This window comes from Passer domesticus, chromosome 13 (assembly GCF_036417665.1).
Source record: "Passer domesticus isolate bPasDom1 chromosome 13, bPasDom1.hap1, whole genome shotgun sequence".
Lineage (NCBI taxonomy): Eukaryota > Metazoa > Chordata > Aves > Passeriformes > Passeridae > Passer > Passer domesticus.
Genome location: NC_087486.1, coordinates 8,340,333 through 8,366,401, shown reverse-complemented (window position 1 = coordinate 8,366,401; position 26,069 = coordinate 8,340,333). Strand labels below are relative to the sequence as shown.

General features: G+C 41.6%; 1 protein-coding gene across 1 annotated transcript in view; it reads left to right on the top strand.

Annotated features, from left to right (window-relative positions):
- The first annotated feature begins 3,356 nt into the window (after positions 1-3,356).
- Positions 3,357-26,069, top strand: part of SPOCK1 (SPARC (osteonectin), cwcv and kazal like domains proteoglycan 1) — a 270,064-nt gene continuing 247,351 nt past the window's right edge. The window contains exons 1-2 of the mRNA XM_064388358.1: positions 3,357-3,652; positions 4,021-4,188. Of these exons, the coding sequence (XP_064244428.1) occupies positions 4,021-4,188 (168 nt within the window). The 5' untranslated portion in view covers positions 3,357-3,652. The remainder of the gene's footprint in view (positions 3,653-4,020; positions 4,189-26,069) is intronic.

Sequence of the window (26,069 nt, the reverse complement as noted above, 5' to 3'; positions counted from 1 at the left end):
CAAGAACTATGGAAGCAATCAAGGTGGTGAAAAAGTGAATCTTGCTGCCAAATATAAATGGGGGAAGTAAAATCCTGCACATGTTTCTGTGCTATTGCTATGGACTTTACCTTGCCGGGTACACAGCTGCTGGCTACGGGCTCTGCTGTGAGACCAGGCGAGGGGAGCTTCAGGGAAAGCAGGAGTGCCTGACTTGGTTTTCCTGTCATCCTTTGTTTGTGTTTCTGCTGCTGGCAAGGCTGGTGCTGAAGGCTCTGTCTGTTACCTGAGAGTTCCAAAGTGCCCTATTAAGATAACAAAGACATTCATTCCTCTGCATGGGGAGTTTAGTTTTAGTTGAGATCTGTCCCTTGGTTCTTGTGTGCGTGTGAAATTCTTTCTGCACCAGAGGGTTCTGCTTCCAGAACAAACCTGGGCCGGCCACAGCACAGAGAAGCTGGCAGGGCATGATTGTTAATACAACTTCTGATCAAAAGATTTATACAGTTGAATTATCAAATAATATCCAAATTCAGTACTGTGGCACTTTTTACAGCTGTAAGAAAAAAAAAAAAGAGAAAAAACCTCCAAAAAATAAAAGAAAGGTTTTTACTTCTTCAGTATTTCTTCTAACTTGGAACAAAGGAGCTGTTTACATCCAAAAACCAAATACTTAAGTAATCCACAACAGGGAGATCTGCAATATGGTATTTTTGGATGAGAATTAGAAGCAATTATAGCACCATCCCAAGATATAAACCAGCCAACAAGGGTGTTTCAATTCTAGTCATGGATGATAAACAGTGTGGAGGTGCAATGCTGCAGCTGCTGAGTGATAGAGATTGCTATCAGGATTAAACAGGAAGGCTGTGTTTTATAGGATCAAGAAAGATTAGCCATGTGTTGAATATGGGATTATGAAGTAATTAAATAAATGAAGACACACTTCTGACACAAATTCTACATGTAAGAAAGTAATTACTCACTTTATATACAATGTTTCTGTAATTTATCATTCAGGTCTTTGACTGGCAAGCAGAGCAGCCTATTTCATACTCAGTGAAGTCAACAGTATTGAGGTCACCAAAGGACTGAGCCTGGTTCACTGTGCTAACAAGTGTGTTTTACAGGGGTGAACTAACTGCTCCTATAAATATACAACGGGTAGAACTCCTGCAGGTTTGGGGGGAAACAATGTTCTGCTGCTTTTTACCAAGCCAAGCCTAGGAGTTCACGAGTTGAAGAATTAGTCAAGGGAGAATTGAGTTGGTTGGATCTCCAGTGGGATGAAGAAAGCAGTAATTAGTGCATCTATGCACAACTGTCATGGTGCATAAAGTCCTCAAATATTTAGCAGGTAATAGGGTTTGTGCCTGGTGGTGCTGAAATGCTGTGGTATCTGGGGTGAAACAAGTCAAATGGAACTGTGTAAAGCTGAATGGCCATGGATTTCTGTAAGGTCACGGGGGAAATCTCTTAACCATCAGATTTAAAATGGTGAAAGATCTTTAATGTCTCTGCAGAAGAGACAAATCCTCTATTGTTAAAAGCCTTACAGAAAAGGCCCATACAGAATAAACTGAACAGTACCCTGTTAATCTAAGTAAGAAGGGAGGAAGCTTGTGTTGACCCTGCCAGGTAGAAGTTATATAAACCTCATCTCCCATAGAAATGAACAGTTTATAGGATGCACAACAGAGAGAGATTTGAGAGGAATATGTGCCCTGGGCCACCTTCAGCAAAACAGTACAGTCCATTGTAGAAGGGAGGGCAGAGCAAGGCTTTTAGGTAAGGATTTACATCCAAATCTGCAGGGCTTCAGTTTGGATTTCTTCTATTTGTTCCTTTATTGGGTTATATTTTGCCCTCCTGCAGGCATGTAGTTTTCATTAGATTCTATGTGCACCAAGGGGAGGATTCAATGCGGGGCACTTATGTGCGTGTGTTTGTTCTCTGCTGTTAAAATTAATAAAACTTCACTGTTTTTTAAAAATCCCAGAGGATTTTATTGAGGTAACATCACATTTGGGAACTGTATTTAAAATCAGATTTAGGACTAGATCTGTGTCCTGCGTTCAGTGCTCAGATGCATCAGTAAAAAAAATAAAGAAATGTGACCCTGTTCTGTATTGCTTAAGAAATGCCTAACGTGTCTGTCAGGAAATGTGGAATTAACCTTATTGACATTTTTTTGAGAGAAAAGGTATTATTTACAAGACAATTTAATGAACCATATTTGATAAATACCACATGGAACAGTAGTCACAGCTGTATTTAAAATGCCCATCAAAAGTATATGTCCTCATTTTAGGGTATCATATGATATATCAGGGGATGAGTTCCCTGATGCAGGAAACCAGCCAGCCCCTCCCTCCCACCTCCTCCACTGACAATGGAGAACTTTCCTTTTTATCCCTGGAGAAGGTCTCCTCTTTTCAGCCCAGTTCTCAGACCGATGTAGTTCCCTTGTACATTCCTCCCCCTTTTTAACACCAGGAGCTGTTCTCACTGCTCCCTTCTGACCTCCTGGGCAGTGTCCGTGGTCATTCTCCAGGGCAGGAGCAAAACCTCTTCACAGCGTGGATGTGCTGGCCCAGGGAGGGAGCTCCTTCCCTGGACAAACCCAGGATGACCTGTGGGCTTTGGAAATGTCACTGCTCCTGTAAATTGTAAAACCATTGACTCGAGACAGTCATCCCTTCCCAGGGCTTATGAAGGCTGGGGTTTGATAGAATTTTATGTTTTTAAGGCCACTTCTATGTCTCTTCAGACTGCAGTGCTAGTGAAGACTTCATTGACGATTTCTCCCAAGAGATCATCCTCAGGTATGATCACGGGCACCCTGTCCAGGTATCCTCAGAGATGTTCTCTCCAAGATTCCTTACAGACCTCCTTCCCAGGATTGCTTACAGCCCTCCTCTCCAGGTATCCTCACAGACACCCCCCCCAGGTTTCACTGAATCTCCGAATTGTTTGGCTAGGAAGTGATCTCTGGAGGTCACCCAGCCCAACTCCAGTGCCAGGGCATGGAGCAGGTGACACAGGACCGTGTCCAGACGAGTTTAGAATGTCTCCACACAGGGACACTCCACGCCCTCCCTGGGCAGCCCGTTCCAGTCACCCTCCACCTGAAGTTCTTCCTCATGTTCAGGTGAAACTTGTGTCTAATTTATGGCCATTGCTCCTTCTCCTGTCTCTGGAAAAGAACCCACCACCCTCCTCTTGCTTTGCGATATTTAACCGCCTCCTTTCCTAGGCGTGTTCGACGCCCGCCGCCCCTCACGGGCCCCGCGGCCCGGCCCGGCCCGGCCCTGCGGCGGCGCTGCCCGCGCTCCGCCCCCGCGCTGCAGCGCGCCCCGCGCCCGCCAGCGGGCGCCAGACCGCGGCCGCGCCCGCCCCGCGCGCACCCGCCACACGGACACGGCGCGCTCGGGACCCGGCACGGGCAGCGGCTCCGCGCGGGCTCCGACAGACAGGCAGGCAGATAGACAGGCAGACAGGCAGGCAGACAGATAGACAGGCAGCGGCACCGCCACAGCGCAGACACAGAGCGCAGCGGCACCGCACGCAGCCCAGCGGCACCGCGCGCGGCTCAGCCACAGCGCAGCGCGGCAGCGCGAGGAGGACGAGCGGCGCACGGTGCTGCGAGCCCGGCCCGCGGCACTGCCCGGAGGTAGGAGCTTCCTCTCCGCCCTGGCAGCCAAACTTCGCGGAGCCAGCGCCGGCTGCGCCCGCGGGCGGCTTGGCCGCGGTTCTGCACCGCTGCTGTCCCCGGGCTGCTCCCCGCCCGGCCCCAGCGGCCCGTTTTGTTTTTATTGTTGTTATTATTATTGTTGTTACTGATGCTGTTCCCCGCCCCTCCGGGCTGGGCGCGGGGGGGCGAGGGGTCTCGGAGCCGGCAGCTCCGCGGCCAGAAGTTGGCGAGGGCCGTGAAGGGCGAGTGGCCCCAAGTTGGGTCCCCTCGAAAGTTCGGCGCCCGAGGAGCCGCCGCTGCCCCGCTGCCCCTGGCCGCTCCTCTCCGCTCCGCTGCTCTCGTTGCAGATGTCGGGGGTGCTGGTGATCGCTGCCTGGTGCTTCCTGCAAGTGGAGAGCCGGCATCCTGAAATCATCACGAGTAACAGCAATCATGGCAATTTCCTGGACAACGACAAATGGCTGAGCACCGTTTCGCAGTACGATAAAGACAAGTACTGGAACAAATTCCGGGATGTGAGTACTTCTCCCTTTACCGCACGTTTCTTGTTCCTTTCACCGTAGCATCCTTCCAGGGGCTGCTGGCTGCCGAGGGCTGTGGGTAGTAGAGAAATGCAGCTTGGGCAACCGGTTGCTGCCTGTGTGAAGGATGCTCAGAGCTGTTTGGCAGCTGGACAGACAGTCCTGGCATTCTTGATTTACCCCATCGATTGGGGCGGCTTGGGCTCCGTGTCAGTCTTGCTGTTCTTATGGTATTCGATTTTCCTCTGGGGAGGAACTTTGAGTGAAGTTTCAGTGCTTGCTGCTTAAGAGTCTGGTTAACTGAAAAATGATGGAATGCTGTGTGTAAGAAGGAATAGTTACCAGTTCAAGCCACAAGGTGGTAAACAGCGAAGCTTTTTGTGCCTGCAGTTTTTGTGGAAAGGATTTTATTGTCAATTCTGCCTGTAGAGATCTTTGAGGCTGGTATAGTGGAGGAAGCGGTGGAGGAAGCAGTGCTTTGGCTCGTTTTTTTCCCTATAGTTTGGAAAAAAGGGCTATTTTCAAGATGTGTTATCTGTATAAAACAAATTAATTTCTTATGCTCAAAATGAATTCTAGACTTCCCCTAGTTTGAATACAATCGTGTATTAAGTCAATGACAGCAGAAAGAGAAATGCAACTTTTTAAAAAAAGAAGTAATATTTAAGTAGTTCCTTTTACTTCTGCTGTCTGTTCACTGGAGAAGCTTTTTTGGAGCACACAGAAAACCCTGCTTCAGTCTGCCCAATACTGTGTGATGGAAGCTTTACTGATCGTGTTGATCATGAGCACAGTGAGGTTAAATGTTCTTTAGTTTCTGGAATTCGTGCACCGTGGCCACAATGAGACTCTAGGAAAGGGAAGACTAGAGCTGGCTATCAGTTCTGGTAGTACCCTTCTATAAGAATTGGTTTGTTTATTTAGGAATCCTGGTCCTTTATAGGATATTAACAAGTCAAACTTTCACACTCTGCTTTTGTCTCTGTTATCCTAAAATTGGATTTGACTTTGCAAAGGGGAAGTCAAAGTATTGCAGTTAAATGTGGTGTGTACCTGCTTAGCTTATTCTCCCTGTGTTTTTTCTGTAGTTTTGGTCATCTCTGTGTGAGAAATGCTGCTTGGAATCTCAGCATAAGAGAGTGTGGCCTTAGCAATGGTGCCAATGAACAGCTGGAGTGTGTCCTCACGTGCAGTCACTGAGCACATCCTCCTGCTGGGGCTGCTGAGTTCTCATACAGAAAAGGGCATTCCACAGTAAAAATGGATTCTTAGATTTACCAGACTTCAAGGGAATCTTTGTAAATATCTGGTTTATTCTTCTGGGGAACAGAGGTTGAGGATTTCACTTGTTAATTTCTACATCCCACTTGACATGAGAATTGAGCAGCATTTGCAAATGGTGAATTGAATGAAATTGACACATTAGTGTGAAAACACTTCTAACTAGAGACAGATTTGTAGCAAGCAATCTTTCAACAGTCTACTTCCAAATGGAGGCCTCATGTTAATCACAAGGTTTAAAGGTTTTATTTAAGTTTATGCATTGTTTATGCTTTCTGCTTCCCTCTTTCTTTTCTCTTTAAAACTGGAGTCCTTGCAACTTCTTTTCTTGTCCCTTTTTCCAAGACACAGTCTCACAAGTCCAGAGAAACTATTCCTCTTCTTGTGGAAAATATTAATGAAGAATACCTCTCATATTTTAAGATTTCATGACTAAGAATGCCTTTTTAGACTTTCTGAAAATGTTAAAAATCCCCGTAAAGCCTCAAAACTCTTTTGTGTAGGAAGAATCATTCTATGGAAAAGTAAAACCAAGCTTAACCAGTGGTCTACCAAGCAAAAGCAGTAATACAAAGTTCATCAAAGCTTAGGTATCTTTCTATCTGGCCATCTTAATGGTTCTATTGAATTACTTCAAAACTAGCATTTTACATATGATTATTCATGAAACCTTTTATGGGGCAAATTAACAGAGACTAGTAATCATCTCCTACTAAGCCTTTTCCAAAAAGAAAATATAAAAAGCTTACATATGTAATTAAGCTCTTAATTAGTTGTCTTCAACCAGATTGAATTACTGGATGATAATCTTCCACGAGAGGTTCTGTGCCCAGAGATGAAGCCATGCATAGGTAGAGTTGCTTCTAGCATAGCAGGTACAGCAGTGACAGACACTTCTCGCTTGCAGAGATGTGGTTAGAAGAAATCTGGTCATTACCTCATGGCTGTGCTGTTGGGGACAGATTGTTAAAATATTTCTTAAAACGTTTCTTAAAAGGCTGCCTGATGAGATGCATCATAAGAGTATTAACTGCTGTGGATGGACTAGGCCAGCATTTCGTGGATAAGTGTTGATTTCTAGGAAAATTATCTTCCCTCTTCCTCTCATTGCCAAACCAGTAAACTAATTTTATAGACATCATGTCTGCATGAGGTTCTCAGCGTAGGCTTTGCACAGGAGGCTGGAGTGCAGGAGTGGTGTTGCAGTTAAAACTTTCTTGGACCTGACACTGCAGTCACTCCAGGGCAGAAGCCTCGTACCTCGTAAATCAGCAGAGGCAAGGTTGCAGTAATTAGCACAATTACCCTTAGCTGCTCTCTGAAATTTATGTCATGTTATATAAACATGTTTGCACAAATATTTACATGACTGTGCCCTTCTGGATGGTGGGGAAAAACACTGAAGGAGTGGAGCTGAGATTTGATGCGCAAAGCTCTGAGTGGGTGTGGCCACTTTATGTGCAGCAGCACAAACATCTGCACACACAGATGTGCATATAAATCTGTCATAATTTGCAGTACTGGGAGGGTTGTTTACCCAGATGATGTGCAATTGAATATAAAATTTTAAATTAAGCATTTCTCAACTTTTTCAGTTATTCTTTCAAAATCAATTGGTTGGTCAGCCTTATTGAGCTGCGGGCCAATATGGCCTAATTTGATGAGAAACTATTGATCGATTTATTTAATTTTTTTTTTATGATCCATATTTCTTTTGGGCAAAGGCAGCATGGTAGTTGCTCTTACTGTCTCAGCAGTCACTACTTTCCTATGAAAAGAAGGCACAGAAGTACACCTCGTTTGAAATCTGGATTACAGCCACAGAATCATGTTAAGTTTTTAAATGTGACTGAATTCAATAGTGTGAAATGTGTCATCTTTCTCCAAAGGCCTCAAGGGATGTGTCTAAAACAACAGTTTATAACACAATCTTTTCTTGTGATTTGAACACAATTTGTTGATTAAGTTCTCCACTTTAAAAACAAACAGCTGTAAATAAATAGTAAGACCAGTGTGGCTGATCTGTTGTGAAACATTTGCTGTTGAGAATCTTGTATATTTTACATCTACCCAGCATCAATAACAGTGTAATGTCTGTGGTATTAATAAGTTTTCAGTGCAAGCCAAACCTGTTCTTCCAGTCTGTCTTTCACCCCTTTTTCCTTGTCTGCCATGGACTTTGTGTGATACATGACAAAATCTTAGCTGTGTCTTAAGTTTCATTTTGCAGCTGGGGATAATGGTATTTTTCTTCCTCACAACTATATGTTGAAGCTGTAAATAAGAAAGGATGGAGCTCAGAATCTGTGGTAATATGGAATTTATTATTCACCTAATCCATATATTGAGTGTGGCTTGGTACATACTTAAGTAACTGACTAGTAAGTTTCTAAAAAACAAGAAGTAAATCAATGTAATTATTACTTAGAAAAAGAAAAAAGTAAGCAAGATGCACTCTCTAGGGAGGACCTCCAGCTATTTCCCTTGTGCAGATCGGAGGCTTGGAAAAGCAGACATCAGGATTATGAAAGTCAAATTAGACCTTCTGATACCAGAAACCCAAATATGAAGACCTCAATCTTTTGATCAAACCTGTGGAGAGGGATCCTTTGGCTTGAGAGGAGCTTCAGCAAAGATTTGGTAGCTGAATGTGAATTCTTATGAGCCTTAGGAAGCATTTATTGTTATGGGAATAAGCATACATGTTGTTGTAACAGGTCACACTGCAGCATCTCATTGTGCTCATAGAGGCTTGGCACAGAAGGCACAGAATAAATGTCATTTTGGTGTTAGATCTGTCTTTAATCAAAGTTGTACGAACGGACTAATTCTATTACTTCTGCTTGGAGTTATGTCTGTTACATTATTAATGCTTATATATAAAAAGGTAATAAGTTAAACTAGCCATGGATTAAACTGCAAAAAGGAAGAAAAAAGTTAGATGAACTAAGAGGATCTAGTATAAACCACATGAGGAATTTCTATGAAGTTGAAAGCTAAGAATCTTGGCATGAACTCTGGTTTCAGTGCGTGTTTATGCATGGCAGGCTGCCAGACCACGTTCTGAACATTAACTAAGCTGTTTCTCTAAATTTTATTGCCTACAGAGTTTCAGTTCAGGCTATCATGTTAAAACCTCCATGCATTCTATGCCTGGAGATGCTTTGAGACTGTGCAAGCCTAAGAAGCAAGGCATGAATTGTCATCATCTGTGTGTGCCCATTGCTCAGACTTACTGGGGATAAATAGTTACACATAACTATTCCTGCTGAGCATGGTTATCAACAGGTTAGATAGATATTAGACTTCTGACACAAACCACTGAAGGGACAATTTTGTCAGCTATTAATGTACATCACCTTTCTGAGCCTGCAAATTCCTCCTCACACCTGATCAGAAGTGTTAGGTGACAAAGCACATACAGGATTAGGAACTGGAGGATTTGCATTGTTGCATTTGCCACTGATTTTTGTCCTTTGGGCTGGCTCTTCACACTTCTTCACTGCATGTCCCCTTGTTGTCTCTTAACTTTCTCTGGTTTTTTTAGCCCCAAATTAGAAGTGTGGTAGTGAAACTTGATAGCAGGGAGTTGGAAAACATGACCAGGACTGAGAAGGGTTGGAATACCAAGCAGGCAGAATTGGAAGACCTTGGGAACTCAGGTAATAGAAATGAAATGAAATTTAAAAGTACAAAGTGGAAGGTCATGGAATTGAGAGCTAACACAAATTTATTCTGGGTCCTGGCAGCTCAGCTTGAAATAGATGAGAGGGAAAACCTGTGTACTTCCATTGATTTGCAGAGTTATTCTAAGTTGCAAAAGTAATACTACTCTGAGGAGAGCAAATACATTGTAGGAATGCAGAAAATGAAAGATTTCTGCTTCTATTGAAGAAGTAAAAATGTACAATGTATAGAAGGGACCACGTAATTATGAATATTGTGAGCACTTTTGATCAGTAAAATTAATGAAAGACTTTTATGGAGTTGGCCATCCAAAGGCCTTCCAGCATCACAGGAGAAAAGACCTGTTTTAAAATAAAATAATATATTCATTTACTCAAACAAAAGTCATTATAAAGGAGTGTATTTTCTTCAGAATCTTCATTGAGAAAAGGACACAAAATCCAGCACTGTGTCAAGATTCTAAAGGCCTTGGGTTTTTATATCATGTGTCTATGAGATTTAAAGCCCCTTGCTGGATGTTGTCTTGCTCCTTATCCATGCATTCTTGTGGAACCTGATCTGTGACACCCAAATATCTCCTGCTCTGGTGGGATTTTTGAGGTGAGAGGTCATTTCTGTCGAATGGGTTTTTTCTGCTATCCCTTCCCTGGCAGACACCTGCCTTCAATGGGTCTCGTTACCAGGGACTTGATAACACATTTTCTTTTTTTTTTTAATATTGTATTTAGGTCTACAGGAAGAATGAAGTATTTTTCTGCCAACAATTTATTAATGGAACATCTCTTTTTTCTTTTTTTTACCTCAAATGTAAGCACAGGTTTTTCTGTGAAGCAGGTATTGGCACATTCAATACATACATTCCTGGAGAAACTGTTCAGGGCCTGCTAATTATTTGTAGTGAATTCAGTCATAAGGAAGGTTACAGTACATTTGAAGAATAACTGCTGGCTGGGTAATGGATGTACCAAGTGGCTGGGTTGTGACAGGACACAGGCACCTCAGGCTGCCTTCCCAGGGGATTATCATTCCAAGCCCACCTTGAGATTTAATTGAAGGTGAAGACTGTGGCTGTGTATTCCAGTGGATCTGCAGTACAACAGAGTTGAAATGTGATTTATAAGTCTACCCAGGCAGTCCTAGCATAGGTTGTCTCTTAGAGCAATTCTTACTCAACAGGGGGACAGGGCTGGAATATAAATGTGATCGAAAAGTACAGCTGAGATGTACTTGCATGAAATTTAAAAGAATAGGAAAACATGAAACTGAATCTGTGCAAGTGTAATGCATAATCAGCTTCTTACAACAGAGGAGATATGCTTTTTCAAAAAGCCCTTCTCAAACTTGACACTTTCCTTTTACAGTGGACAAGGGGAAAAATAATGGCATTTATGTCAGAATAATTAACTTAAGGAAGGTACAGAGAGCCAGCTTTTTCTAATTAACTGACACTTATGCAGCTTCCCTAGGAATTACCTAAGACTCTAAAGTTAAGTAGGTCAGTACAAAACTAGGGTGTTAGTTTCTGTGTTATGTTTCAAATTATAACTTTAATAGTTTTCTCACTGACAGAAGGATTCTGCAGACTGCAGTGACAAATCATATCCCTGCCATGAAATTCTGTAGATTTAACATTTTCTCCAACATGTTTTATGCATTTTTAGAGTAACCTTTCTTGTATTCTACTGCTTGCCCCGTCCTGTCATTCTCCCCCACCCCCCAGTGGATTTCTTTTCCATAGGGGCTTGTTTTTATCCAAATTTAAATTGTAATTTTGTCAGATTCCTGAGAAATTCACAAAAGGAAAAAAGGAAACAAATGCCACACAAATGAGCCATATGTCAGTGTAATATAAAATGGGTCATTATAGGAGGCTGAGTTCTGATGTTGGTTAGTGTAAGAGCTGCCATCAAGCTCAGGTGTCTATGGGTAGATGATACTACTTTTATTTTAGGTAAGTTGTCCAGAGTTAGATCCAGAAAAACAGGTCCATTATTCTCAAGGGCCAAAAGTTACAAGTTAAAACCTATTTATGATACCCTGTTTTGACCACTGGGGAGATTATCACCTCTTTTTTTGGGGGGTGGGGGGGATGTGGGGATGGGGTGGGATTTCTCAGAATTTTAAAGTATTTGCTTTATACTTACAGTTTAAACCATGAGGCTAGAGACATAGAATTCCAGTCAGTGTCTTTATCAACTTGTGCGTGTTTTCAGGGTAAAATGCAAGCCTGCCTGAATTTGGGGTAGAGCAGCTGAGCTGCTTTTACAAGAAGTAGAACTTCATGAGGAAAATGGATTTCAAATATTATATCTGGGGTATGAAAACCTATTTCTTTTAGATAACATCTGCTTATGCAAGGACTTTTTGATTATTCCTTTCCTTACATAACCAAAACAGAGATTTGTCCAAAGGAGCTGTTCAAAGTCTTGGTTATATTGAAACTGGTTGTCAAAAATTTGCCAAATTGTCAAAGACTTTAGTGAAGCTTGAATTTGATTCTTGTATTGCTTATCTTCCTGCTCTTTTAGACAAAGAACACAGTACATGACAGACCAGTTAGATTAAACAGTTCTCTTTGCCTTTTGGAGGACATTGTGGAATTGGAAAAGCCTGAAAGATCAGGTGTTTCACCAGTATAAATAGAAGAAGCACCCTGGAAGAAACAAACTATCTGAAAATCAAACATCTGTCATCTACAAAGTACACATTTTATAGATTCAACCAAAACAAGAAAGCAGAGTTGACACAGAGTAAAATTAAGGTGATGCTGCTGCCTCCAGTGTGATTTTCTGTACTTCCACCACTTAACTCTGCCAGCTTTAGAAAGGGACTTGTTGCTGAGGAGTTGCCAAGTCCTAACTCTGAGTAAGCAGTCTGTCATCAGCTAGATAACTCCAGCAGTTATCATTGGGGGATTTGCTGTAGCAGGTTGGCAGCTAAAATTGAATTACACGTTTGGACTGAGCAGCTAATGTCTAATGACTTTCAAGGCTAAGATATGATTCAAAATTCAGTTTACAGATAAATTGCTAAGCTACTCAATAGTGGCTTTGGCAGGGAGTAGATTGGTCTTTATCTGTCACTTCTGTGACTTGGCTTGTAATCCTGGGTAGCAGAAAATCATTCTCATTAAATAGGTACATGGGGACTTCAATTAATTCTGTGATCTTAGCTGTCCTCTTAATGAACTTTGTGTCATAAATTTACTTCACTGATTGCTTTCTCCCAGGTAGATGGAAAAATACTTTATTAAAAATTACTGTCAGAGTAACTATTTTCAGATTAGTTTTTGAAAAAGGTTTCAATATATCACGCTTATAGTTGAGTTCTGACTAACACGGGGATTGATAGAGGTAAGTGATACTTGTCTGTCTCTGCAGGTTGCTTTGAAATTGTCTAATCAGGAGATTCAGCTGTGTACACAATTTCATTTGAAATTGCACAGCATAAATTTTGTGTGGTTTTCAGCTTGGACATCAGTCTCCATCCTTCCTTCCCTGCATTCTGTTGTCGCTTCACAAGTTTATTCCAGCACTGTCTTCTAGTGTTCTGTAGTGTCTTCTAGTGTTTGGCCTGTCTGGCTTTCTCTTCAAGTGGCAGCAGTTAGAGAACTTGAACCTGGACAACGGATTGAGGTAGAAAGGTAAAAGCAGCTGCAGTCTTTGGAACTCAGTGGGGAGATGCTTAAATGTTAGAGAATGGGAGAGAGGCTGAAAATTATACTTGTAGGATTAAGAAGAAATTAGGCTAAATTGTTTCTTCAAGGGAGTGGAAAACATTGCTTTTGGAATAGTGTTTCTGTGTGTACTAGGGACATTGAAGTTCTTGGCAGAATTTGAGTACAATTGGTAAATATTTATAAAAATCATTTTGAGAGAAGTCAGAATTCCCTGGCATTTCTCGGTTAATAACAAGAGTGTTGTACTTTGAACACTTGATTTCTAGAACAGCTCTGTCAGTCCTGTCCTTGTACATGCACCAGTGCCCGCCCTGCTGCCAGAGCACGGTGCAGCTCTGGCTCTTGCAGGGTTTGCCGAGGCTCCATCGGGGGCGGCCGGGGCTGGAGCCGCTCCGGGGATCGGCCGTGCCCTGACGGAGCTGCCCGGGGCTGGAGCATCGCAATGAACCGGCCGTGCTGCCCGGAGCTGTCCGGTTCTGGAGGTGCTGAGGGGATCGGCCATGCCCTGCCCGGAGCTGTCCGGTTCTGGAGGTGCTGAGGGGATCGGCCATGCCCTGCCCGGAACTGTCCGGTTCTGGAGGTGCTGAGGGGATCGGCCGTGCCCTGACCAGAGCTGGAGCCTCTCAGGGCCTGGCCGTGCTGCCCGGAGCTGTCTGGGGCTGGAGCCACTCAGGGATCGGCCATGCCCTGCCCGGAGCTGGAGCCTCTCAGGGATCGGCCATGCCCTGCCCGGAGCTGGAGCCTCTCAGGGCCTGGCCGTGCTGCCCGGAGCTGTCCGGTGCTGGAGCCGCTCCGAGATCGGCCATGCCCTGCCGGAGCTGTCCGGTGCTGGAGCTGCTCAGGGGAACGGCCATGCCCTGCCCGGAGCTGGAGCCTCTCAGGGCCTGGCCGTGCTGCCCGGAGCTGTCCGGTGCTGGAGCCGCTCCGAGATCGGCCATCCCTGCCCGGAGCTGTCCGGTGCTGGAGCCGCTCAGGGATCGGCCATGCCCTGTCGGAGCTGTCCGGTGCTGGAGCCGCTCAGGGATCGGCCATGCCCTGCCGGAGCTGCCTGGGGCTGGAGCGTCGCAATGAACCGCCCATGCTGCCCGGAGCTGGAGCCGCTCAGAGCATCAGCCATGCCCTGCCCGAAGCTGTCCGGTGCTGGAGCATCTCAATGAACCGGCCGTGCTGCCCGGAGCTGCCCGGGGCTGGAGGTGCTGAGGGGGACGGCCGTGCCCTGCCCGGAGCTGAAGTCTCTCAGGGCCTGGCCGTGCTGCCCGGAGCTGCCCGGGGCTGGAGGTGCTGAGGGGATCGGCCATGCCCTGCCGGAGCTGTCCGATGCTGGAGCCTCTCAGGGATCGGCCATGCCCTGCCGGAGCTGTCCGGTGCTGGAACCGCTCAGGGCCCGGCCGTGCTGCCCGGAGCTGTCCGGTGCTGGAGCTGCTCAGGGAACCAGGCTGCGAAGCGCGAGTTGAGGACCCTTCCTCTCGCTTGAAAGTCCTGAATCTTTTTGTCGCATCCCGTACTACGTGGGAAAGCACTTTTCTGACATGGTTAGGCACATGGGGATGTATTCTAGATTAGACAGATGTGAAAGCAGAGGATAAAGCTGGTTCAGAGTTATCCATCAAGCTAATGCCAGATATAACAACAAAATTTATGTCATGCAAGTCCCAGGACAGTGCTCTTCTGCAGAGCGATGAACTGTGCTGGAATACAGAAAGACAAAGCTTAACAGGTCTGTGTGGATATATGTGCCACTATCTGACAGCAGTGTTTATTGGCCCAGATTCATTTCTTGTTTGATAACATTAACTTCACTCAAGATATATAAGATAAAGTTTGTTCTTTTTTTTTTTTTAATATGTGAAGTCAGGGTAAGCAATCTTCTGTGCTAGCTAAATTTTATTTATTATTTATTTAATGTTAGGTGAGTAGCATATTGGAGGGAGACTAGGTATTCCTTGTTAAAGGAGGGATATTAGGCAGAGTGGATTTCCTGATTTATTTATTTATATGTTAAACTACATCTAGTGAAACTTATGAGGCTCAGGTCCTTTACACCTACTGATCTTTTAAAAACTTACGTTAAAAAACCCCCTCTTTTAATAAAAGTACACTGGAGTGCTGCATTCAGTGGGGAGATCTATAAACCTATGATAATTAGTGGTTTAAATACAGAATTGTCTGCAGTATTCCTTAAGCACAACCATGAATTTCTACATTATGGTTCACGCAGGACAGCAGCATCCAAAAAGAAATTGTGCCACATTTAATTAGAACAAATATAAACTGCTAAAATACTGCATAGTGTCAGTTATGTGTAGAACTGCAGTTATGCAGCATGAAGGAAGCTGGTAAACCAGATATATTTGCTCATAAGGAAGTGATTCAGATCAGTGACCACAGATTTATTAGTCTCTTCATGCTTATATAACAAAGTTAAGTTGGATATAACAAGACACTTAAGGGTTTATTTTCATTGGCATATGAGGCAAGATGGACTGAAATGAGGATCCTTATGTGACACAAATGTCTGTTTTTATATTTAGTCTCATTTTTATAAAGCCTTTGTCTCTTCTGATGAAGAAGAGCTTTCTTTCTTATGCATGTGTCTTATCTTAATAAGTTAAAAAGCTCAGCAGAGCAAAGGTTTTGTGACTTGTAATGAACTTATAACCTGAGATGAAATGTAATCCTTTTCCCCTGGAGATAGTGCTGTTGGAGATTGCGAGCAAGCATTTCCTATCTGTGTGCACTGCCTGTAAAAGAGAAAAGAAGACTGAACATGAGTACAAGGAACTTTAATGGATATAGATCAACAATTTTTGAACATTCACAAAAAGCTACTATAAACAATTTTAGAACTGTGATAAAATATATTGAAACTTCCCCTTGTAAAGTAACATATGGCATCACAAATAGTCCTATCTCAGTATGTAAAGGAAAAAGAAATCCAAACAACTTCTTATGGGCCATATTTTGCTATCAGTATTTTTTTAAGTAACTGCACAACCTTAGCATCAGTTTCTGTAGAGATACTGCATCCACACTTTAATGGCAGACTATGTCCCTGTGTAATCAAGAACGAGCAATATTCTATTACAGCAGGGCAATGTACAAATACAGACAGATGTGGCATGTGCTGCAGTTTCCATTAGCAAAAAAAGAAGCTGCAAATAGGAAGCAATTTTGAAACCTGCCGCCATAATTGCAAACCCATTACTGATATATCAGGGATGGTGCAGTTGATGTGTTCCCTCCAGAATGACACAGAGTTGTCTATAAAATCTGAACTCACTAAGGAGAGATGTGGATATAAAATAAGATGCCATAAGATCCTTAAGGCCTGGCTGATTTTAAAGCTGAAGGTCCCTGAAATTAGGAGTTACTGGAACAGCGATGATGGAATAAATGTGTTTTCTTCAGTTCTTTCTATAGGTGCAAGGAAATAAAATAAAATAAAACTAAATAAATAAACAAAACCAAACAAAAGGCCCCCTAATACCAAAAAAATCCCAAAGCCACAAAGCATACAATCTGTTTCAGAGGCAAATGAATGCTGGATGATTTAGTGGATCCAGAGAGAGGAATCATGACTGAAATGGAGACATGGTCCATTAGGTGAGAAACCATGTCTGGAACAATCTTTACTAAAGCCCAGTGATTTCTCCTGATGGAAAATACCTGGCAGAAAGAGGAAATGAGAACATGACACATGTCTGCATGTATAGCAGATAATGAATCTGTAAACACAGAGAGAATGGGAAAAAGGTAGATGAGCAAAACCATGTTTCACTTCATTCCAAGCAATTCCAAAATGACACTTTGATGATGGTGTTAGGGTTAGAGGGAGAAGAGAACAGGAAGGGATTTAGAAAGGATGCAGCTGAAAATTATTTACCTGCTGAGCAGCATCCTGGGTGACCCAGACTTGGGCAGCAGAGCTCTTGTGAGCAAAGCTGCTGGCAAGCCCCACTTCAGATGTGTGTGTGATTCTGCACGGGTTTAAGCTTGTCTTGCTGAGTATGCACAATACATTTTGGACTCTGAGCAATCACCAATGGCCGATTGCCAGATGAGGAGCTCTAAACATCTGCCCTTCTGTGGTCTTCCTGCTGTGGGCCTTGTGTGGTGGGTGGTGTTGCTTTTCTTTTGAGATGAACAACGAAGATGCATGGCAGAAAGAATATATGCACTTTAATCACTTTTTTTTCCTTGCAATGTAGTTGTGGGTATTTGTAGCATTCATAATTAGCAGAGGAACAGATGGCAAAAGCTTGGTTTAAAACACAGCATCCATTGAGTGATCATGTGCTGCTGCAAGCTGATTTGGGAAGAAGTTTGTTCCCTTAAATGATGCTCCAATACAGTGGTGCAGGAGTAAAGTAGGAAGATAATTTCCAACAGTTGGTGTAATTTAGTGTGTAGGACATGGAAAACATTTAAACTTACAAAATATCTCCTGGATGTTCATGTATTGTGCTTCAAAAGGATAATTTCAACCTTTACTGTTCGGCAAACTTGAAACCTGTTATGTATGAATTTGTGTATAGGGGAAATACAGCAAAATGTCCCTAAGATCTTTCCATTCCCCTGGTCTATATCTGCACAGCAGGGAACAATTTAGTTGTTCTGTGCTCAAATTTCAGTAACTATTGTACTGTAGCTTAATCAAAAAACACCCCCAACAAAACAAATCAAAAAAACCCGGATATATATTTTGCTTGTGTGCTTCCAACATGAACATGGTGCTGCAATTTTTCAAAGCTGGAAAACATGAGAGGATTTTGTCAGCATTTCACCATGACACTTGTTTCACTTAGAAAGCCAGAGGGCAAAACAAAGTGGTTTCTTTTGGTCCATGTAATCTTTTTAGAAGGCAGTGGTAGCCCGGCAGGCACAATCACTGAGATATGTATGAGGTAATGTTCAAAATGATGAGATTCTGGATGTAAAGGCTGATTGATTAATTGTGTGATTCCATGTTCCAAATTCAAATCTTAGAAATATTTGACTTTAAGGAGAAGTAGGAGCAAGGAGTAGATTGCTGAAGAGAAAAATAAGCTAAATCTGGTTTTCATTGATAAAGTAGAAATATGGTGTTCTCCATCCCAAAGGAGCTGAATGGATTACTGCAACCATCCAATCTAGTTGAGATCACATTTTATTTTTTGATTTTATCTTTTTTTTTAAAAAAAGATAAATGAACCCATGTTAAGATATTTACCTCTGTGAGATGACCTGTATTTACTTTCAAGTCACAATGAACTGGAAATTCTCTTTCTCTGTGAAACTGTATCACTCTTTCTCCCTGAAGACTCTATGGATGCAGACAAAAAATATCTTGGTGAGAACAGTAATGCCATTCCCTCTACGTATGTAATATTTTGGAGGATATCTGTAATAACCAATGAAATTATCTTTGATAGCTCCTATTTTTCTCCAGATGCTGAACTGTAAATTTAAATATCTTGTGAGCTCTGTTTTCTTTTTCTTTTTCTTTTGTGAACTCCCTATATCTCCTCACAGTAAATAGTCCATAGAGTGTAGTAGTTTTGTGTTTGCCTATAGCTGATCGTGCAAAAGCTGAGAGTTCACTGGGACCTGTGATCTTTCCAAGTATAAATTTTATAATACAAATAATTAACCTTTATCTCCAATTCACAGGGTCAGTAGTAGAACTGAATTAAAGCAACCATGTCAATATGGATTCTTTTTGTGCTGAAAATCTCTTTGACTTCTCGTGTGCTACTCTTGTTAAGAGTAGTTTGCTCAGACTACAGACAAACTTAAGCTAAGTTTATTAAAAGAACAGCACTTGCACAGCGTTTGACTTTTCCTGGGACTCCCTTTCCTTCTGCAGATCCCATAAAACCAGTTCAGGTTCAGAAATAGCCTTTTCTAAGTTAGCTGAAGTATTTTCACTTTAGGGATTATCTAAACAGTAACAACCATTTTAGTATTCAGTTACAAGAGATACAAAACCAATATAATTTCAGTTGCCCCACAGCAGAATTAAGCCCAAGCTGTTTGAAACTTTAGTCAGAAATGGTTCCTTCACCAAGAATTTCCAGAAACTATTAGCTTATTACAGCCACTTCAGCCAACAGGTCCGCGAGTCGTAGGACCTTTGGCCAGAAGAGTTCTGCTTTCTCCCTTGTTTTTGAAGCTTTCAGTGGATTTTTAAGATGCCTTTCCTCATAGTGATTGCTGAACACCACCTCAATGGCTCTTAGTTGCATGTTCTTAGCTTCAGAAGATGCTTCTTATTTGCTGAAAGCATGGAACAGACAAAATGCCATATCCATCACCCAGGGTCTGAAGTGAATGCAGCCGTGCTGCTCGAAACTCCAGCTGCCTTCAGGAGCTGAGGAATTACACGGTGCTCCCCATAATGACAGGGCTTACAGCTGCCTGCTGGGTTGGCAATTGTTCCTCCCAGCTCAGACTCTAACTTGCACTAACATGACTGTGCAAAAAGCTGAGGAAGAAATTCAGGCCACCTAATTCCCTCTCCTCCTGCCACCAGCAGCTCAATACTTAGGGCTGTGTGCTGAGTGGCTGTGGATGGTTTGAGAAAGCGTGGGGGATGTATCTCAGGAATGTGCAGAGAGTGGGAGACTTGACTTTTGTTTTGAAAAAGATCATTAAGTTACTGCTCAGCAACACAACATGAAAAATGTGCTTGGTATGGTGCTAGAGAAAAACAGTGAAATCCAATGACAGGGAATAAATAGCATATTGTTAACAACTGGGAGGAGTGACAGGAGGGAAAACAAAAAGGAATTTCATGAAGCAAATTTTCATTTGCTGCCTATGGAGTGTTTCTTTCTGGGGAAAGGCAGAATGCAAGTTGTTGCTCACTTTTGTCCAAAACACTGTTTATGGCGTGAATTCCTGATTTGGGAGCAGTGCTGCCTTTCTGAACTTTCTAACAAGTGCAGTGTTAAATCAAGCATGGAAGATTTGCACCCTGCTGTGATCATGCAGCCCTTTCTCCTCCCACCTCCTTTCCATATGTCAGCAGCAGTGCTCAGCCTTTGCCTGCTCACCCTTCCTGAGTGCTGCAAATCCTTTTTGCTGGCCTGTACTCAGTGGCCACAGAGGCAGGAGATGGTTGGTGACTTCCTTTGTATTCCTGCACAGAACACAGCGACTACCCAGCCTCCCCTCCATGTCTTCCAGTTCATCACTCCTTGTAAATCTGACACTGATTTCACTTCTGTGCTTAGTTAAGAGCACTTCTTTTATCTTTTGCTTTCACTGTACACAAATAGCAAAAGCTAGAACGCTGTGGGAATAGCTCCTCCTTCATTTCAGCCTCATCATTTCTGTTACATAAATGGTTTTATTTTTATTTTCAGCTTCCACTTTCTGAAAAGCAAAACAATGTATATGGATTTAGAATCTCTACAGTCTTGTTTTTACCCTACTGAATATGAGAAAAATAAGTCTGTTTTTCAGAGATAGACCTTGGATCATGCTTCACAGTTTCATGACAAATTCCCGAAAGTGAAGCTATAGGCGCTGTCACTGTAATTTGGAAAATAAAAACAATAAGAAAATGCCAAACTAAAAGTCATGTCCAACCTCACTTAACAAATGAAATGACAAACTACCAGCCAGAGTTATAAAGAATATCCAATATCCAGGCTCTGCTTTTATCCCTGTAGCACTGGCAAGGCTCCTAGATTGGTGCCTGGGAGAGTGTTGATAATAGGCCGGGGTAGGGCTACACATAAGTGGGAGAGGCCACTCAATCACTTGGCACTTGTGGCAATTTTACTCCAAGAGAGCACTGGGATTTCTGTGAGTCTGCAGCAAGCAGGATGACTGCTCGGGAAGAGGAATCCTAATGTGCTTGAGATCTCTGTGGAAAGGATCCACTACCATTTTGAGATATGCTGGCAGCATGAAGCACCAATGCCCCTATTACTGAGATTCTGAGGGTAAAAAAGCCTGAGTTAAAAAAAATTAAAAATGAACCAACCCAGATTAAAACTGTCTCTGGCAGTTTGTTTATATGAAAATTATTCACATGCTTATTTACAATTATACAAAGTATTGTTTAATATTCAGAGTTCTACGCCTAAATATAAACCTGTTTAGATAAGTTTTACTGTTTATTCTCAGAGAAAAATCTGAAGCATTTTCTGCCAAACCTGTATGCACATTTTATAAAGAAGCAATCTATAGAATGAATTTACCTTGTTTTCTGAGAGTTTCTTTGCCACCAAAGATATATTCAAAAGCAAAAGAAGCAGCTTTTTCTACTGTTCTCCTTGCTATCAACTAGAGTAGACATGTTCTATGATTCTGTGATGTTGTTATAGTTTCTGTTCAGAAATAGCTGATATTCCATCTGCTCCTCTGCTGTATTTTGCAGTGATTCGAGCTGTGTAGGATTCCCTTATAACATGTTGAACTCTCCCATGGAAATAATACACTGTGATAACAGAGGCCAAACTTTCATGATTTCTGGAGTTATGAATTTTAATGTGATACTAGAGCTGAAAAGAGTCTTTGAGAAAGAAAAATTGATGTTTCCTTATCTCCATTTCGAAGTGTGGTGCAGAGAAAGTAGAAATAATTAAGTGCCCTTCATTTTTTCCTTCTGGTCACCAGTTTTTTGATTTTTACCCATTTGGTGACTATTTTAGCCTCATACTAAGTTGCTGAAAACCAGGTAGAATATCTTCCTGCCTCACACAAGGTTAAGTCAGTATTTCTGAAAGGGCTGTTACTAGTATAGATGATCCTTCAGGCAGTGCTCTCTCCCTTTGGAAACTCTGCACTGACATTTATAATCCTATATTTGACATATTCATCAACAATATGGGGATAGGTGATGTGCTTCCTGAAAGAGATTTAGTTATAAAATATTTTGGTTCATGTCCTAGATAAAGAGATCTGAGTGGAATTAAAGCATCTCAGATTTTCAAAATAGGTCCTTTCTGTTCTTTAAGGCTTCCTGCTTTGTCTCCAGGTTCCCAGGAACCCTCCTACTCTTATTTATCTTTGAAGTTGATTTTAAACGAGAACTCAGCTCTCAAGGAGAGAAAACATTTTAATGGGTTTCTCATAATAATCTTGCTAGTAAGGCAGACTTAAAAATAAACTGCTTCTCTCCTTCCCTCCCTTGTGGAGTGAGCTGAGAGGACAACAGCCGAATCATCTGTCTGAGTCATGCAAACTGCTGTCATTGTTTGATGTAAAGATGAACTAAAAAGCTGTCATTTGCTTGGGAATATTTTTATACTTGACTCACTTATCTAGTGAAGGGGAGAGTTTTTGTTAGTCTTGTTTTTTAATCTTTTTGCCTCCTTTTACATGGAAAATTACAATGAAGCTATGTGTCATTGTAACAGCTATAAACTCTGCTACTAAAAAAGCTTTACAGAAATTTTCCACCTCAGAGCATCTGTCAGCCTGAAAGTGTGGCTTTTTTTCATTTGTATACAAATTCTGTGAGGCCCTGTGCAAACAGACCCTTCCTTCAAAGGGTTTGTGCAAAGACCTCCTGCCCAGCTGTGTGCTGTCTGAAATGATTCACTCATCTGTGGACTCCTGGTGCTGATCCTCAGGTTTATGTGGTTTTGCTTTTGCTTTCATTTTACCTCCTCCATCTCTCGTTCTCTTTTGGTTTATCTTGCTGTATCTCTCTGCAGCAACTTCTACTCTTTCTTCACTCTGACGTCTCTGTTCTCCATCCTCTTTCTTTTTTCCTGGTGTTAATCTTTCTCCTCTCCTTTTATAATAGATATCTTTAATATTTTCTCCTTTTAAGTCCAAATTCTTCCAAGTCCTGTGAGTTTGCTACCAAATATTGCTAGTCAGTAAGTCATAGCAGAGCAGAGCTGTTTTATCCAAAGTGATGATGATGTGATTAGTCTGATTTTCATCTTAAACCTGGCACACTGAAAACTGGTGTGTATGCCTGCCCAGGAATCCCTGCACTCGGGGACTACAGGACTTGAAACGAGTGAACCAGTGCTGAAAAATGATATAACCTTGGCAGAAGTGCAGAGACTACTTCTGAGTCCTAATTTCTCTAGTAGTCTGCCCAACTTGTAATTATAAGCATTTATTTAAGCTCTCTAAACACAGCTTCACCAAAAAAAGTGGAGTTTTTCAAGTCTGCCTAGCTGAAGGAATATCCCTACTTCCAGTTCAAGAGACTAGATAGGAGATGAAGATGCAGATTCTCTTCATTGCTGTGTCTACCATAAAACTTAACATTACTGACTAAATGACAATCCGTATTTCAATATCTCTGAAACAAGTAATGGGTTTAATACATTTCTTACCTAAGGAATCTCATACAAATCTCACATGAACTGGAAGGCTTAGCTGTCCAGTTTTTGTGCACTTAATGTTTTTTTTAGGACCCACATTAAAGCAAAGTGCCATAGTCTCTTTGAAGTGTAGTAATTTTGAAATCTATTACAGTTGATCTCAAAATATTAAAATAAGAGAACAGTGATATTTTGCTTCTATAACCCTGCAGGATAATTTCTTTATACTCTGGAAGATGGAATTTATGTCTCTTAAGCTTTGAGGCTAAGGCCAAGTACAACACTCTCCACTGTGACTTGCAGGCTGCACTATCATATTTTTTCTTCATTTTCCCCTAATCAGGGCAAGCTTCTTTTCTGAGATGTATCTCTATCCAAAGTTTGTTTCTATGTTTTGAATGCTTCTTTTGTTTTGGATTCCAAGGGAAATCATTTAGAGATACCAGATTAGAAGGAGTTTGGATTCCTGAGAAAGTGGTGGATAGCTACCAGATCAGTACAATCTTTCCAGCAAGCTTAAAGCCTACCTAAAAACATTAATTTTTCTGGTAGACAGGAGATCATTAACAAGTGTAATATTGTCTGAACAAAGCTTCTTGAAACACCACATAAGGGATAAACTCTAATGTAAAGCAGATGTAGTCATTTAACACAGGAAATAAAGGTATTGTATAAAGCAAGTTGCATTATGTGAAAGAGCTATTTGAAACCTGAGGTTAATGTTTTATATTGAGTATTTACCATTTTATAGGTGCTACAGAAATTAATTTAGTTTGTAAATGTCATGCTGTCTTTCAGGAAAACAGTAGTCTGACCATTATTATGTAAAATACCATGGAATTAAATTGCATTATTTTGATTGAGTCAATATAATGGTTAGCTAATTTCTCTGGCCAGAAGTACTAAGCAGAAAGCGTGGCTATGCTATGGTTTTGATACCTTGCTGGAAGCTTTGAACGAATTGTTGTTATAATGAAGTTGTGAAGTCCTCATCCTGATAAAGCTTTATCATGTTCAGATTGAAGATACTGCTTCAGCATATTTCAGAAATGCAGAATAACCCCCCACCTGGTTCTCTTATCTTCATGACAAACCATGGTTTCTACTTATCTGATCCCTTGTATGTGTCCAAGCAGTTTCCCAGAGAGCCTGAGAAAATTGTGAGGCAAATCATTGCCTCTCTGAGCCCCACTCCATTTTCTGAAAAATCTACTGAAATTGGTGGCATCTTTCCACTTTAGCTGTACACATACTGTGTAACCACAGGGATGAAAGTCAGTCATATTTCCAATAATTTCAATGAATCCTTATTTTCACATTTGTGCTTAGCCCCAGTGCAACCATCAGAGTTTTTGCAGAACCCAGTAAGCTCTTCAAGCAATTGGCCTCCTCATACTTTGAAGTAAAAGAAATGTATAACCTTTCCTTTCTTTTTTACTGGTTTTATCAGCCAGCTGAGTACAAGTTATCTTTCTATTCAGTTGCCTTCTGACAATTTTGCTTATGATTCTTGTGTATGATAGAATAAAGTGTAGCAATCTGTGACATCAGCTGAAGTTTTATAACCAGATTCCTTGCAACAGTCTCTTCAAATACATCTACTTAAACATATTTCTTTCTGCGTGGTGCTTTTTTTTATGTGAGTGAATAGGAAGACTAGAGAAAAAAAGACTAGCTTTGGGAAGGAGGTGAGGAGAATGCCTTCTTTTCAAAAGAGTTTAAAATAAAGAAAACTGATAGAAGTCTGGTAGCTGTAACAAATATGGTAACTATCTGCTCTGTTAAATATGCAGACATAATGCTTAGAGTTGCCAAATCTGCAAATATTTAAGTAGGTGTTCAACTTTAAAGAGTAATGATGAATTCAGTGGGCTGATTTGCCTTCTTCAAATTAGGGTCTTCTCTAGCTGTCTGCAGGATTTCTGTTTAGTGATGCATTTCATTAGCTTATGCTCGAATTTTAAGTCCAGATATGTAGCTGCATAGTTACAAGTTTCAAAATCTGTTTGCCTTCACTGGAAGGCTATTTATTTTGCAAAAATAATTTAATCACTCAGTCCTGATAAGCAGACTTTGGTAATAAGCAATCAGAAATGCTGTGTTTAGTGTGGTGGCCATATGCTGATGCCATAAAGCCACAAATACATTACACAAAAGAATAGGTGTGTTTGAATCCTGCAAAGTGTATTGAGGAAAATCTTCTAGAAAGTCTTCTTATTCCTGAGACTTCATAAAATTGTGGAATGCTTTACCTGCCTTTGAAAGGCAGCTGTCTGCAGGCTAAAATGTAGCAGCTGGTCTTACACACCAGGTTAACCCAACCTGACCCTGCTAGGCTTGGAATCTGACAAAATCACAGTGGGAGGCTGTAAGGCTGCAGGCAGACCTGCAAATAAGCAGTATAAATTACTGACAATTCCAAATAAATGACTAAGTGTTGTAGGAGATATGGAATGTGCCATTTGGTATTTTATGGGATCACAAAATGTATTTTATTCTTTTCAAGCTGAGCTTGCCTTCTGTTTTAGTGGGGTTGATACTTCTCTATGAACCCACTTCAAGGGTTTTGATTATAGGTCCATTTCAGAATGACAAGGTGACATTATTTTCTTTCCCCATTTCGATGTTGTTAAATTCTGAGTGCTGGCAGGGCTCAAAGATTAGTCACTGGGACAGATTTGCCATTATTTTCAAGCTGTCTGGTGACATATTTGTGCTCTGAAGCTTTCACTTCAAACAGAACTAAACCCACCTTAGTGGTTGTCTTAGCTCTTGTTTTGTGGTTGAACACTGCTATAGCTGTTGTGCAGCTCTCTGTCCTCAGATGCTGATCAAAATCAAATCAAATGCTTATTCCTGAACTTGAATCTCTCCCAGCGCTTTTCAATTTTTACCCACTTACAGATGTTATTTGTAATTTTCAAGTGCCTGTTGTTTAAAGTTGAAATTGT